We start from the raw sequence: 13,899 nt of genomic DNA on the forward strand, positions 1-13,899 counted from the left end.
AAAATATTACAGAGTACATGCCTTTCGAGCCCTCAGCACATCTAGCTGATCTACTTTTACCCTTTCTATATACTTCTTCCCACATACTTCTGGGGCAGGCACAGACAAGAAGGGGAGCAGATGCGCAAGGGCTGCAGGTGGGTGCAGAAAAGCACTGGTGGGGATGTAATGAAGACGATGCTTTGGCAAGAGCCATCCTAGTAAAAACCAGCATCCTCAGAGGCAACTGGTTAGTTTAGCAAGTTGCATCTGTGGGCAGCTGGTAAAACAGTTCTCTCAATAGACTTCTGAAAAATAATCACGTCCTTTTTCATGACAAAAGGCCTCTGGACACGAGGATGAAAAATGCTGCACAAAGGCTAGGTGGAAGAATAATGTGAATTCTGAAGTATTTCTTCTTGTAAATTCTCCACGGCAAGTCTGTCATGCATAGTCATGTCATAATATGCATAATATGCATAAGTCATAACGCATAGACTTATAGCTGGCTGTCATAGCAGCCCTGTAGAGCCCACTTCCTACATTTGGGTTAAAATGCTAAAGTCTATTGCAAAAGAATTATATTGAGTGTGTCTGCTTAGAAGTGATAGACTTTCTGAAGCTGTACTGATGTTCAGGAATGGTCTTTTCAAGTTCAGCATATACTTAGCTGGGAGAGGAGAGGTGGACATTCTTAGGCAAAACGAATCATATTCATATGGCGTTTATAAAATTAATTTGGTTGTTATTTCCCACTGCAGCAGATGGTACTCAAAACAAGAAATGACCTGGAACCTCATTACACACAGCCTCAAGTCTGCACAAAACTGCTCAGGGAAGTAGGAAAATATTTAACTCATTTTCTTTTAAAGAAGGCTTTGCTTACTTTCAGTCTCTTAGAAAAGAAAGTTCCTGGAAGATACCCATCATATATATCCACCATGACACTGCGCAGGATGGAAAGTTAGAAGAAATATCCAGCCTCATGCTGCAGGGTACCAACCGTCAGTCACTGCCTTGGGTTAAGAAGACACATCCGTCCCGTGAAGCAGCTGTTCCCGAAGTGTGTGTGATGGGCGACTTGTTTCCAGCCTCCCCTGAAGCAGCTGATGGGGCCGTTGCCCAAAGCTGCAGTGCTAAATGCCAGCATTCATTTTCCAGGGAAATGGCTGGAGTCTCAGATGTTGCTAGATAAGTGTCCTGGTGTCATATGATGTGATCATTCCGCCTTCCCAGCCACAAGGGCTCTCGAGGGATGCAGATAAGAGTAATTATCTGAAGATCCAACAGTCCAGAGGGTGCCCATCTCTAACACTTCTCTATTTTTGGCATCATGTGCTGTAGATTGCTGGAGCTGGCAGCCAAATGCGCAGCCTCGCATTTCCACTAGTTTCTGCCACTGTCATGAGTTATGGGGGACAAGCACGAAGCTCAAAGGACAGGACAGGCACCGTGCCAAGCCCAGTGCTGAGAGCAGTAGGAGGCAGCCAGGGAAGGAGCCTGAGCCCTTGCAGTGGCTCTTCAATCTGAAGCTCCTGGTGACCACCCGCAGCTGTGTTTGCCCACGTGAATGTCGAACGCAGCCTTGCCTGGTTTTGCTTCGTTTGCTCTTGCTGGTTGAACCTTCACAATGACTGCCCTGGAGGATGGTGGCTGCTGTTGGCAGAGGCCCAGAGTTGGGAGCCCTGACTTTCTCCCAGATGCTTGGAAAGCCTTTTCCCTTCCCTCTGAGTTTTCTTCCCCTCCCATGATTGCTGTTACCTGGCCATCTAGATGATACAGCTTTGAGGCTGGATCTCCCCACGCTTTGGGTCTTTGTTGGGTGTCTGACACCACAGACCCTGTTCTCAGAATGGCTCTTAAAACTCAACCCTTTCGCGGGGCTCCTTCACTCCTGCAAACTGCTGCTGTGTTGGCTTCCCCTTGCACATGGGTTTATAAAAGTCAAACCCCTCCTTCCCCATGGGGTGGGATTGACCTTCAGCCTCGCTGGATTTCACGGGAGGCACAAGCACCCCAGTAGTGGCTGCTTCTCTGGCTGGCCAGCTGTCTGCCCCTCTCAGAGGATCCCCACTGCCTCTTCAGGGAGGCTCAGCCCAGTCCAGCCAGTTGCCTCTGATGTCACAAAGTTTGGCTTTCCTCCCTCCTTCCCACTCTTGATGTGTTGCGTGGTTTCATTGAGCCTAGACAAATATGTGCCAGTGTGTAATTCAAGGTTGATCTGCCACCAGAGAAAATTACTCTTTCAAATTTAAAATAACTATCTGATGGTCAAGCTGTATAGTCGTTATAACTGGAGAAAGAGCCATCCTGGAGAAGAATAACTCTTCAGTGTAGGAAAACTTTTTTTTTAGTCTATTTTCTAAAACTTTCACTGAGCCCCAGAGGCTGTTTTTTTGCCACAGAGGAGAAACAAAACAGTTTTTGTTCAAGTTCCTTGTGCAAAGGCGCAGAGACGTTTCCTTCTCTAGCTGATATGTTGTAGATCAGCTTTAACCATATTTGCAGGTATCGCTGCGGTTGGGCTTGTACGTAACCACAGATTATAATTCGGGTGCCAAACAATCCAGATAGCTTGTCATATGACTGTAACGATCTCACAGCGCAGCGCAAGTGGGGTCCATGGTTTTCTGTGCCATCTTCTTCGCTTTCGCACTGGCTGCGCGCAAGAATAAAACTGCGACATTTTCATATATGTATGTTCTTCTATTGGAAGGAGAAGGCTTGGATGGGCAAGCAAGGAGCACTGATACTCCTCCACAGTCCTAATTTGTACGTATCTATGGGCTCGGGTGAAAATTAGGCTTTGCTCCAGAGAGGCGTTCAGTATCAGAAGAAGAAATCTTGAAAAGACAACAAATCTGCATGTGCTCTCTGGGTTGGTGACACCGGCCGCATGTTGTGCTACAAGACTTGCAGGCATCAGGCCAGGAAATATCCTTGGTGATACTGTGGTGCTATTTCTGAAGATATTCCTCTTGTAACATAAGTGGGTTAAGACATTCCTCATGTAATACAAGTGGCTCCTTGAACTGTCCGGATAGTAGATGGTAATTGAAGGCGTTGAAATTCTTACTTTCCAACTGGTTAACAGATACTTTCTTCATCATTTGTAATTACATTACTAAGGGCCCTGCACTGTACAACATAAAATACTTTGACTTTCTACTAGGACACTCATTTTTCTCTCCCGATCTCTGAACTAAGGGTAAAGTGTGACAACATAGATGTAATGTATTTAGTACTAAAAAAAATTCTGCCATGAAAAGCACAACAAAACATAGTTCTCCTTCAGCCTTCTCCCTCCCTCCCCTCCTTCCCTTCAGGAAATGATGTTTTAAACATTCTTTGCTTTGAATAGATGACAAGAGTGAGTCCAAACCACCATCATATGGTGATTCGCACAGGCGTTGCTCAGGGCAGCGCCGACAGTGCTGGTCTGATCCCGAGGAGGCAGATCCATCCATTACTTGTGGTTAGAAAAGTGCCGGGGTGGTGATCCGCACACATGACCATCACACGGCCTGGGGAGCCTACGTAATTGCAACAATAGCTTACGAAGACGATCAAAGGGAGGTTTGTTCCGAAAGCCGTTTAAGGCGAGGCCAGAGGGGCTCGTGTCAAACTGCGTCACCCGCCTCCTCAGCATGCTTGCTTGCGGGACGGTGCTTTTTGCAGCTGCCCTGCGCTAACAAACACACACAGACACAACCCGAGGAGGGGGCTGGAGCCTTCCCCGTGGCTAGAGAGAGGCCTTGAGCAGTTTGCCTAAAAACAGGATCGTCCTCAACGTTGTACTGCTAGGCCTTCATAGAAAAATAATGAATATTAAACAGAGCAAGAGCCAAGGCTGGTGAGGCAACTTTATTAAAGAGCGATAAAAAAATAATATGTATTAAAGATCATAAATATTTTTTTCTTCCCAGCTGTTCGGGACAGAGGCTGTAAGGAAGCAGGTAATATGCTTCCTGCTGGGATTAATGGGCAGAGTAACAGAGACCACCTGGAAGGCAAATCCTCTGGGTTAACTCCTACCACTCCCAGAGAAATTCCTGTCAAGCCCTGGTGGTTTCTCTGCAAGGGGCTGGTGGGATACAGTACAGACATCCTCCTTGACCCTTGAAGTGTCATATGCGGCCCCCAAAAAAATGCTCCTGGCGATGCTCGTCCCCGTGCTGGGGTCCCAGTGCTCCTGCTGCCTTGGGCCCTGCCAATGCATCCCTGCAGGGGCTGTGCAGCAGCGCGCAGGCCGTGCAGCATGACATGCCATCCCTGGAGGGGTCTTGCAATAATATTTTAATGATAAAAAATACTTCTCCTTCTGCATGGTGGGTCCCCGTTGCTGGGCTCAGGCACTGTGGGACAACGCCCTCAGGCCTCTGAAATCTCCACTGGCTTAACCATGAGCTTTTGAAAAGTAATTATATTCCTGGGATTCTATTCATTTCCTGGGGCGGGGGTTTACTGGTACTGATTGTATTTGTATACTTTCTCCATGTCCCGGAGCTCTAAAAGAATAGAATAAAACTTCCAAAATTGGTTATATAAATAAGTGTACTGATTTTATCCTGCTTAATTAGTTTCATCAAGATAGTTCAAAAGATGCTGACAAACATGCTCTACAAACATTTGTTTCTACTATTAAAAGAGAAAGTATTCTAAAACATACTTAGTTTTTCTTCCCTTTTAGTGACTTAGTTTTCTCAGATTGAATAGCTAAAATGTATTATACTAGCGATTTCCCTCTCTTCCCTCAAAACGAAGACACTTGCAAACACCGGGATGAGTGAGGACACCTTTGCAGGCCTGAGTTACGTAGGGATAAAGGCAATGCTTCTTCCTCCGCTGCTGCCACGCTCAGCCACGTGCTGGTACCCAGCATGAGAGGCTCATCGTGCTTCTGCTGCTCTTAGTAAAGCAGCAACTCCAGGCTATCCTCAGGCACACAGTGGGCAGTGCAACTACTTACGGATTTTGGTGGAGCAATTGCCATTTTTGATCCTTTCCTTTGGTGCTTTGGTTCAGAGGCATCCTGTCTACCAGCGTGAGTTGAAACCCAACACATGTTGCACAAGAACTCTGGAAATTTCCAAATAATACCGATTTCTGGAACAACATGACTAGCTAACATTTGGTCCCAGCAAAAGAAGAAAAAAGCAAACAGCTTTTGAATGAAAAATTACTGAAGTGGAAAATACAAAGATGTTTCCATCTCATAGATAAGTCTGAATTGTTTTGTTATTTTATCTCAAAAGAGGAAATGCCAAACCTAGCATTTGGGAGGTTGCTATTGCCCTTTTAAAATTTACTTTTAGTTCATTGAATGGGCCAGAGGCAAGAGGAATGTCTTTCACTCCTTTCATCCCCAGCCCACCGGGCAGCTAGGCCCAGGTCGGCTGCCCTGCTTAGCAGCCCTCCTCCCACTCTGAGCAGACAAGTCAGATGTCACGTCTTATTTCCATCACCAAAAGTGAGCACTCAGATGTGCCACTAAGCCAAGTTCTTTTTTGATGACCACTCCAAACCTCTCCACAATCACATATTCAGAGCAAGGCTCCCTGCCCAATAATCATACTTAGATTAGCCAAAAGCACATGCAACACAATTCACAGAAGAAGTGCAGCCAGCCACTGGTGCTGGTACTTCTCGAAGTATATGTATTTGGGGGAAGCTAAAGATTATTTTGGACTTTCTGCAGCTAGTCTAAGTACTGGGGTAATGTGCACTATGCTCTGGGGAGACCTTATAGCAGCCTTCCAATACCTAAAGGGGGCCTACAGGAAAGATGAGGAGAAACTTTTTAGCAGGGCCTGTTGTGATAGGACGAGAGGTTTTAAAATAGAAGGAGGTAGATTCAGACTGGACATAAGGGAGAATTTTTTTACAATGAGGGTGGTGGAACACTGGAGCCACCAGGTTGCCCAGAGAGGTGGTTGATGCCCCATCCCTGGAAGCATTCAAGGCCAGGTTGAACAGGGCTCTGAGCAGCCTGATCTGGTTGGAGATGTCCCTGGTCCTTGCAGGGGTGTTGGACTAGATGACCTTTGAAGGTCTCTTCCAACTCCAACCATTCTATGATTCTATGATTCTATGTGTACTGATCTACAGGGAAGCTACACGCTGTGCTCTCCCACATGGTGACCTGATGGCTGGATAGCGTTAAACCTGCCATGCAAATCCCTTATCTGATCCTGCTGACACTGCTTAGTGAGGAGCACAGGCTCAAAGCCCAGCAGGCCCTTCAGGGTCAACTGGTTTCTACTGCTTGTCACAATCTAGCTAAAATTATTTCCAGGGCATGGACAGAAAAATCAAGTCTCCAGCAGCTATCGCTGCTAGTAAATAATCTCTGCTGCCTGGTTGGCAGCTGGTAGATAGTAGTTATTACAAAAAAAAAATGTGACTGATAATCAGTTTATGAACTATGGACAATCTTTCAGAAAATACAGCCTGAGAGCAATTTTTGGACATAAACTTACTAGTTATGGAGTAGTCTTGTAAGAAATTAGTGCTCCAGAAACATGGCAATTGCAGGTTGTCTGTAACCATTCATAGTTACAGAAGTTTCTGGAAACCACAAGAGAACTACAGAGTAGGTTTTCATATTTTTGTTACAACTTCAGTTCTAAACCAGGGTCTGAAAGGTCTGTGCAACTGCTCCTTGTTTTCTGTTGAGACTCAGATCTCCCCACAGGACAAGTAGGAAGTTTCCCAATCCACGTACAGGAAGAGGGAAACATTTCACTCACTCAATTTCAGTCTACAATGCAGTAGAAGTAAGGATGCTATTGTCCAACCACTTCAGTGATCGCTGCAGACATTTCAGTCCAGGATGTGAGTGGTTGTTCCCAGGCACATTGTGACTTGGCCAGGCACATCATGTCTCCATTTACAGACAACATCCCCAAAGACCTATGTGGCATACAGATGTGAAGGAGAACCAAAACCAAAAATATCTGAGGGTGGTGATGTGTATGATACTGGTCACTAACTCCGTATACTGTCGTGTTTTTACAATCTTTCTTCTCCCACAGAGTCTGCAAGTATTTTCTTCTCTAGCTAGTAAAGAGAACAGAGGAAGAGTCCTTCTATAACATTTAGCACAATGGTAGGATTTTATTTTTCTTTTCTACTTCTGGACAAATGACTGTTACAACTGATCTTCTCCGAAGTGCCCTTGCTGATTGCAGAATCACAGAAGGGTTGAAGTTGGAAGGCATCTCTGAAGGTTATCTGGTCCAACCCCCCTGCTCAAGCAGGGCCACGTAGAGACACTTGCCAAGGACCATGTCCAGATGTTTTCTTAGTATCTTCAGGGATGGAGACTCCACAGCCTCTCTGGGCAACCTGTACCAGTGTTCAGTCACCCTCACAGTAAAAAAAAAAAAAAAAAAAAGTTGTTTCCTGATGTTCAGAGGGAACCTCCCATGTTTCAGTTTGTGCCCACTGATTCTGATCTGTCACTGGGCACCACTGAAAAGAGCCTGGCTCTGTCCTCTTTGCACCCTCCCTCCCATGATGGTCCATGGTCCCAATGTTCCATGCTGGTAACAGGGTGCTGGTTTCTCTTTCTATCTGGGTACAATAATCCTTTGAAGGACAGTTAAAATACATACTAAATACCTTCCTGATGTGCTTTTCCATGTAAGCTATTGCTTAAAACTGGCACAAGGAAATAATTCGGGGGAAATGGTCCATGCGACCATGAACAGGAATGGAGGCAGTAATCATTGGGAGTCTTGTAATAAGAAAATAGGAGAAAGATTTTTTCAGAAACCAGAGATGCTATATTCTAGGTTGCTTCAGACGGGGAAACATTTGAGGAAAATAAAATTAATGACGTGCTAACTGAATAAATACACAAAATAGCTCTTTTGGCTATGCTAAATGAGGATTCACAAATTATTTGTACCAGTTCAGCCTCAGTATGAAGTCTACTTTGCTTGAATGGGGGGGTGGACAAGACGGGAGAAAAAATGTTTTAAAAACAGCCACAATCTTGGTATCTTCTGAAACATTACTAGAAAACTATTACAATGCTAATTGTGGCAAAGCTTGCACCTCCTGGATCCTGACAAAATTAGTTTTTACTTTCCTTAATTAGTTTTAACAGAGAGCCAAGACCAGGGTGGAAACAAAAAAAAGAAAAGAAAAAAAAAAGGAAGCCATTTTAAAAAGGAAACTGAAGGAGAGGAGGTCTGTTGACAGAACAGAAATGTTTAAAGACGAAAACAGTCAAGGCCTGCGTCTCATATGAGTTAGTAGGGGTAGTTCTAGAAACTTTTATTTATGTGCTCTGTACCGACTGTTAAACCTTGCACTAACCATGACGATACAAAGCCTTATGCAGCAGAGGAACAAACGCGAGCAGGTGAGTCGCAGACTTCAAACCTGGAGTAATTAAAGCAGGAGGTCTCCACTAAGATGCGGGATATCTGCTCAGCAAGGGAGCATTACGTTTTCTCTTTATGACGCCCCCAACCCAAGCAGTGCTAGGTATCTCATGCTGCCTCCCCTGCGGTGCTGCATTTGGCCAATCCAGCACATGCTCTAGTGCTGGCGTGCAGGAGGGAACAAGAGCATGCACATGTGCATGTGTTTGGACAAAGGGGGATTATTCAGCATCATTGCAGCTTTTGAGTGGCTCCAGTGACCTCTGCAACCATACCCTTGATGACACTGAGACTTTTTTTTTTCAGTTTTAAATAATACTATTCATGATATATGGACTCTATCAACAGTCTACAGAATCAATCTTCTAGTTGCAATTGTTTCCAGACTAGAGCTACATCCAAGTTTCCAATTATTTCTCCCATATATTCACAGGTAAAGAACTTCCATAAGAAATAGCATTAAGGTTTTCTGGCATACATTTGCAAAAATGTTTCAGAATGCTGAACTTGACTTCTGTGTGGCTGGACACCAAGATTTTGCTTCAACCCAAGAATTTATTAAGACTTACATGAAAATATTCCATCTTAACATAGTACACATCAGTAGCATTTGAATACATATTTACAGATTTATTTGAACTTTTCTGAACTGCAATTCTACAACCGAGCAACATATCCATAAGTGTTTCATAAACTTTCAAACACTTACATATTTATACATATAGTTTTTGCATATATATATAAAAATATTTTTGAGACTCAAGGACTGAGAATAGTCAAAAGGACATTATTGCTACATTTCCATATTTACAAAAACAATGCATAAACCCATTCAAAACACCAAGCCATCGCAAAATAAGTTTCAAAAATCCCCAAATTATAAAAATATAAATTTCAAGAACGAAAAAACCCAAATCTCTTTCAGCTAAGTGTCTGTAAAGTACCGAGACATCTATAATTATAACAACTACTTTGTCTACAATTGCTCTGAAAGCCAACATGTTACGAAAGAGCTTTTATAGCATTAAACTGAAAATGCTCAACAACAAGTATGCATAAGAGTGCCCCCAAATGACTGGCTAACTTTGGAAAGGTGCAACAGCCTAAGTAAGTTCAGTGCAAATGGCTAATTTTTTACTTAACTCTGAAACACAGATTACTGTAACAATAAACCAAATGCACCGTCATATAAGGAGCGTGGTATTTGACATAACCCAAAATATACTACCAGTGTGTGTATTTACAATTACCTTGCATTTGGGCAGTTAGTTACACATTTGAATTGCATGTAAACTCAACCAAAATCCTGGTGAAGTATAAGTTACAGAGTGCTTAAGTGCATTGTAAATAAATAGGTACTTTACCAGTACTCTGCCTCTGACAAATGCTTCTTCTCATTGCCTTTACTAATTTCTAGGGGACAGAAACAAAGGAAGAAAAGAACTAGCAGTGTTTCCAATGGGAAGAAAAGAGGTTAGAAGCTACTTGAGTACAACCTTGGGCTCAACAAATACTGACCCCAAAGCCTCACTGTCAAACAAGACTGAAGGGATTCTTTCTTTTATCCCATTTATAAATTCAACACTTCCTCGTTAGGCTCTTCTTCCTTATGATCTCTGGGTGACTATAGTAAGATGAAACGATTCGAGGCGGGGGAAAATAGCCCTTTCCAGTTAGCACTATCCAAGCATGCCTGTAGGAAAGATTCACCTGGCTAGGACAAGATAAAGAAAGGCCCCCCAGGAGAGAATTTTTTTGCCTCTGCTCTTGTTTAGATAAGATGACTCGTTAAACCGCCTCTCCTTCAGACACAGTTTACTGGAAGCAGCCCTCCTCCTCTATTTTGAACAACTTGGCAGGGCCCACCTATCTTTGGTGAACACTTCTGGGCATAAATATTAGCAAAACAAGCATCAAAGCCCTCAGGCTCCCAGGGCAGGGAGTTACGGGAGCAGCTCAGGCTCCGTGGTGGGGTCACACCCTGCGATAGGCAGCTGTGTCCCCAGCAGGGAAGGGGCCAATGGGAAGTAGTGCAAATACCCACGGAAACCTCGTGACCAGTATGCAAGGCTGACTGCGCGGGTGAGAAATGAAGATCCACGCTCTTCTCCCCTCCTCTGGTTCAAACCCCAGAGCTCCCGGGAGGCTTTGCTGCTGTGCAGACCAACTTTGGAAGGGTCTCAGTCCCTTCACTTCTCTTGCCCAGGCAGATACAGCACCCTTGCTGGCCTCCAACCTGGGAGGTTGATACCTTCCTGGGAAAGCTTCTCAAGCTTGGCTGGACATGCAAAGGGGTCTGCAAAGCCATTAGCTTCATACTCGTTTATTTCTTAAATTCAGCAAAACAAGATTAATTAGAAAATGACTGTACGCCTTCCAGGCACAGATCCAGAGAAGGATCACTGCAGATTTGGGTTGATCTGCAGTCATCTCATTCCACACCCTGGCTCAGGATTTCTTTTGTTGGTTGTGTTTTTCTTCAGATCTGGCTCTCTACTGCAAGTACACACAATATAGCAAAATATATACAGCTTCAGTTAACATTGCAATGATGCCTGTAACCGTGCTCAGCAGATTAAGTTTATGTGTGACAGTGTGTGGTAAAGGACAGTATTACAACAACATTTCAGCTACACAGTGGTAGTAGTGAGTAAAAGTAAGAGAAATTATTGAAGTTGTCCCTCTCTCACCCCCTGCACAATACAAACAGCTAAATACATCTGGTCTCCTCTTCTTCCAGATGCCACTCAAACATCTTCACGTACCAGGAGAGGCTGAGTAGATGAAGCACTGCTACCCACCGAGTTAATTCTCACCGAGTGATCGGGAGCATTTCCTTGACTGGACGGTGGCGTTGAAAAGTTCGCATAAACCTGCAGAAGTCAAAGACTGGTGTCAATACTTTGCAGACTGTTCCGTTCACATGTACTTGGAGAGCTGTCTTTTCTAGTCTTTTCCCACTGTGTACCACACACTGCCGTGGAAGGGTTCCAGCTCAAGTGTTTCTTTGCAAATCTAAAGAGAATCTTGGGCTTAACTGCTCTTTTAAACAGTCAAGAACCTCAATCTCAGTTATTAACAACACTGCAGCTTCCAACTGCATGCCAAATTTCAACTGAGCTTGAAAAAATGCAGCTCAAGTTACTACTAAACTCCCCCAGAAATCTCACTAGTATTTCCTTCACATTCTTGCTTTTGTTTTAGTAATGCCTGCACCTGCCAAAAATATACTACAGGATGCAATTGAACACCAGCAGCTTTCAGTTTCCTCTTTTCTCAAATTGTCAGGAAGCCATGTACTCTGTGCCCAAACAAGGCATCCAGAAGGTAAAAGAAGCTTTATTTTTAAACCAGGTTTTAAACTTACTTTTTAAAACCCCAGTAACATGCAACGTTATTGCGAGTGAAAAGCCAAGTTTCTGATGTGCCTCCAATTTTCCTTTGGACTGTTTTGTCCAGTTACCCTCTCAGAAAGAGCTTTTACTGGGCAATGGTCGAAAGAGCACTGAATACAGTTTGTCGCGACATACCTCCAAGGTTATATAAACAGAGCTAGGGGAAGCAAAAGAGGCAGAAGAGCACTGAAAGCCCAACCCCTTCGTCCAGAAAGCTCTTCTAATAAAAGCTAAACATACTCCACTGCTGAGATGTTTCCCAGATTAATACAATTTTTCATAGCTTAAGATAAGATAAATTTATGCAGTACCATTGCATTTTGTAACATCAAAGTTGCTGTGCCAGGTCTATTTTTGAGTGAGAAACATCAACCGTGCAAAGTCTTCTCCAGCTGGCACGTTTTGGGTATGGGCTTAGACAGCTACTTGTCTACTGGCACAATTAAGCAGAAGTGAGTAGCCCAGACATCATTCCTACTACCCAAACTGACAGTGCAAAAGCTACATAAGTAACACTGGAAGATTAATGAAGTGCCTGGGCTCTTTGCTCCTCACAGCTCTAGTCTAATGTCTTGCTTGAAACTGCTTTGACTTCAAAAAACTGATGATCCATAACTTACCCGGGGGGCATTATCTGAAAGCTGCTGCTCTATCAGCTGTACAATTTGTTTAAATGTGGGTCTCTGTAAAGGATCAGCATCCCAGCAACTCTTCATTATGTCATACCTGCAAAGATACTGAAATTAAGTACTGCTCATGAGGGAAATCCTTAGAGCTAGCCTGCATTACTATTTCAAAGAAAAGTGTGACCCAGTCCCACAGTTTACCTTCTTTAAATGACTTTTAAGAACAGAAATAGAGCTGCTAACACCTGTGCTTGTGACAACAAAGGACTCAACATTAATGGAGTCTCTGGACACAATTTTCTCTGACAGCTTGCTAACTGCCAATCCATTTACAAAACAGTGAATTAGGGATGGCTCATAAAGAAGATCAGTAGCCAGTCTCTTGCTGTAAGGAAGTACAGCACAAATGCAGATGCTGTACAGTCTGGTGATACATCTCACTGACTGCTTTATCGGAATTAAAAATGTTTAATTGTATTCTGTGGTTTGTCAATAATTTATTGACACGGAGCAGATGCCATGACAAAGTCATCAGACGGTACAAGGCACGAGTGTGTTTCATTGCTTGTAACAACACAGGCATATATTCTGCTAGTTAAGAGCACATGAATTATTTAAAACATGGAAAGAATTAAAAAAAAAAAAAGACAATGGAGCAGTGCAATGAGCCTTAATACAAGAATGGAAGCTTCCCTTCCTTTGCATCATTGCTGATGTTTGGTGATTAGAGGTGCTGGTTGCTCGCTTACATTTCAGGCGGTGCACACTCAGGGCTGAACATCCTGTACCCCTCCTTGATCATTTTATAGAACTTGGAGTCCACAGGCATCCCTGGATATGGGCTGCTTCCTGTTGAGAAAGCATGTGAACATGATTTCTGCATCTGCACTAAAACCAAGATGATATAGAAATGCCCTGAACTACAGATCTTGAAGGAGCTTACCTAAAGAGAAGAGCTCCCAAAGCAATATCCCATAAGACCAGACATCACTCTCAAAAGTGTAGACACAATTGAAAATACTTTCAGGTGCCATCCACTTCACAGGAAGACGAGCCTTTCCAGGGAAAAAGGAATAAATTAAGACAATGGACATAAGGCATAGAAAATGTACATAATAAAATTAACCTTTTTTACTTCTTATGTGCTTTAAATACTTGTTAAATCAAGAAATAGAAGTATCCAACCAAAAACTGAAATCTCAGTGTTTTAGAGTCTCCAAGTGCTGCATTGTTATTGATCCATCTTTCTGTTGGTCTACCAAACTCATGCAGTTCCTTGCACCCTGATTTTCTGTATACTGTGTGATTCCTTCTGTCTTGTTTATAAGGGATGGCAGGAAGTCAGAGCGAAATAGCATTTGTGACCACGGCATGGTTCCTTACACAAACATGCAAGTCCACTTCCATGGACTGGCTACCATAGGCACACAGATGAGATTCACATAATCAAGATGCTTCAAGGCTTTAATCAACAGTTAAGAAATCTGCTTTAGCTCCTCAGTGTAT

The 13,899-nt window shown here is 43.4% G+C and overlaps 1 protein-coding gene across 1 annotated transcript in view; it reads right to left on the bottom strand.

The window, feature by feature from the left end:
* Positions 1-8,981: 8,981 nt before the first annotated feature.
* KIT (KIT proto-oncogene, receptor tyrosine kinase) overlaps positions 8,982-13,899 on the bottom strand; it is a 56,371-nt gene continuing 51,453 nt past the window's right edge. The window contains exons 18-21 of the mRNA XM_086746451.1: positions 13,337-13,448; positions 13,143-13,242; positions 12,388-12,493; positions 8,982-11,245 (exon numbers count right to left, since the gene is read on the bottom strand). Coding sequence (XP_086602577.1) covers positions 11,120-11,245; positions 12,388-12,493; positions 13,143-13,242; positions 13,337-13,448 — 444 coding nt within the window. The 3' untranslated portion in view covers positions 8,982-11,119. The remainder of the gene's footprint in view (positions 11,246-12,387; positions 12,494-13,142; positions 13,243-13,336; positions 13,449-13,899) is intronic.

Source organism: Chlamydotis macqueenii, chromosome 4 (genome assembly GCF_036417535.1).
Source record: "Chlamydotis macqueenii isolate bChlMac1 chromosome 4, bChlMac1.mat, whole genome shotgun sequence".
Lineage (NCBI taxonomy): Eukaryota > Metazoa > Chordata > Aves > Otidiformes > Otididae > Chlamydotis > Chlamydotis macqueenii.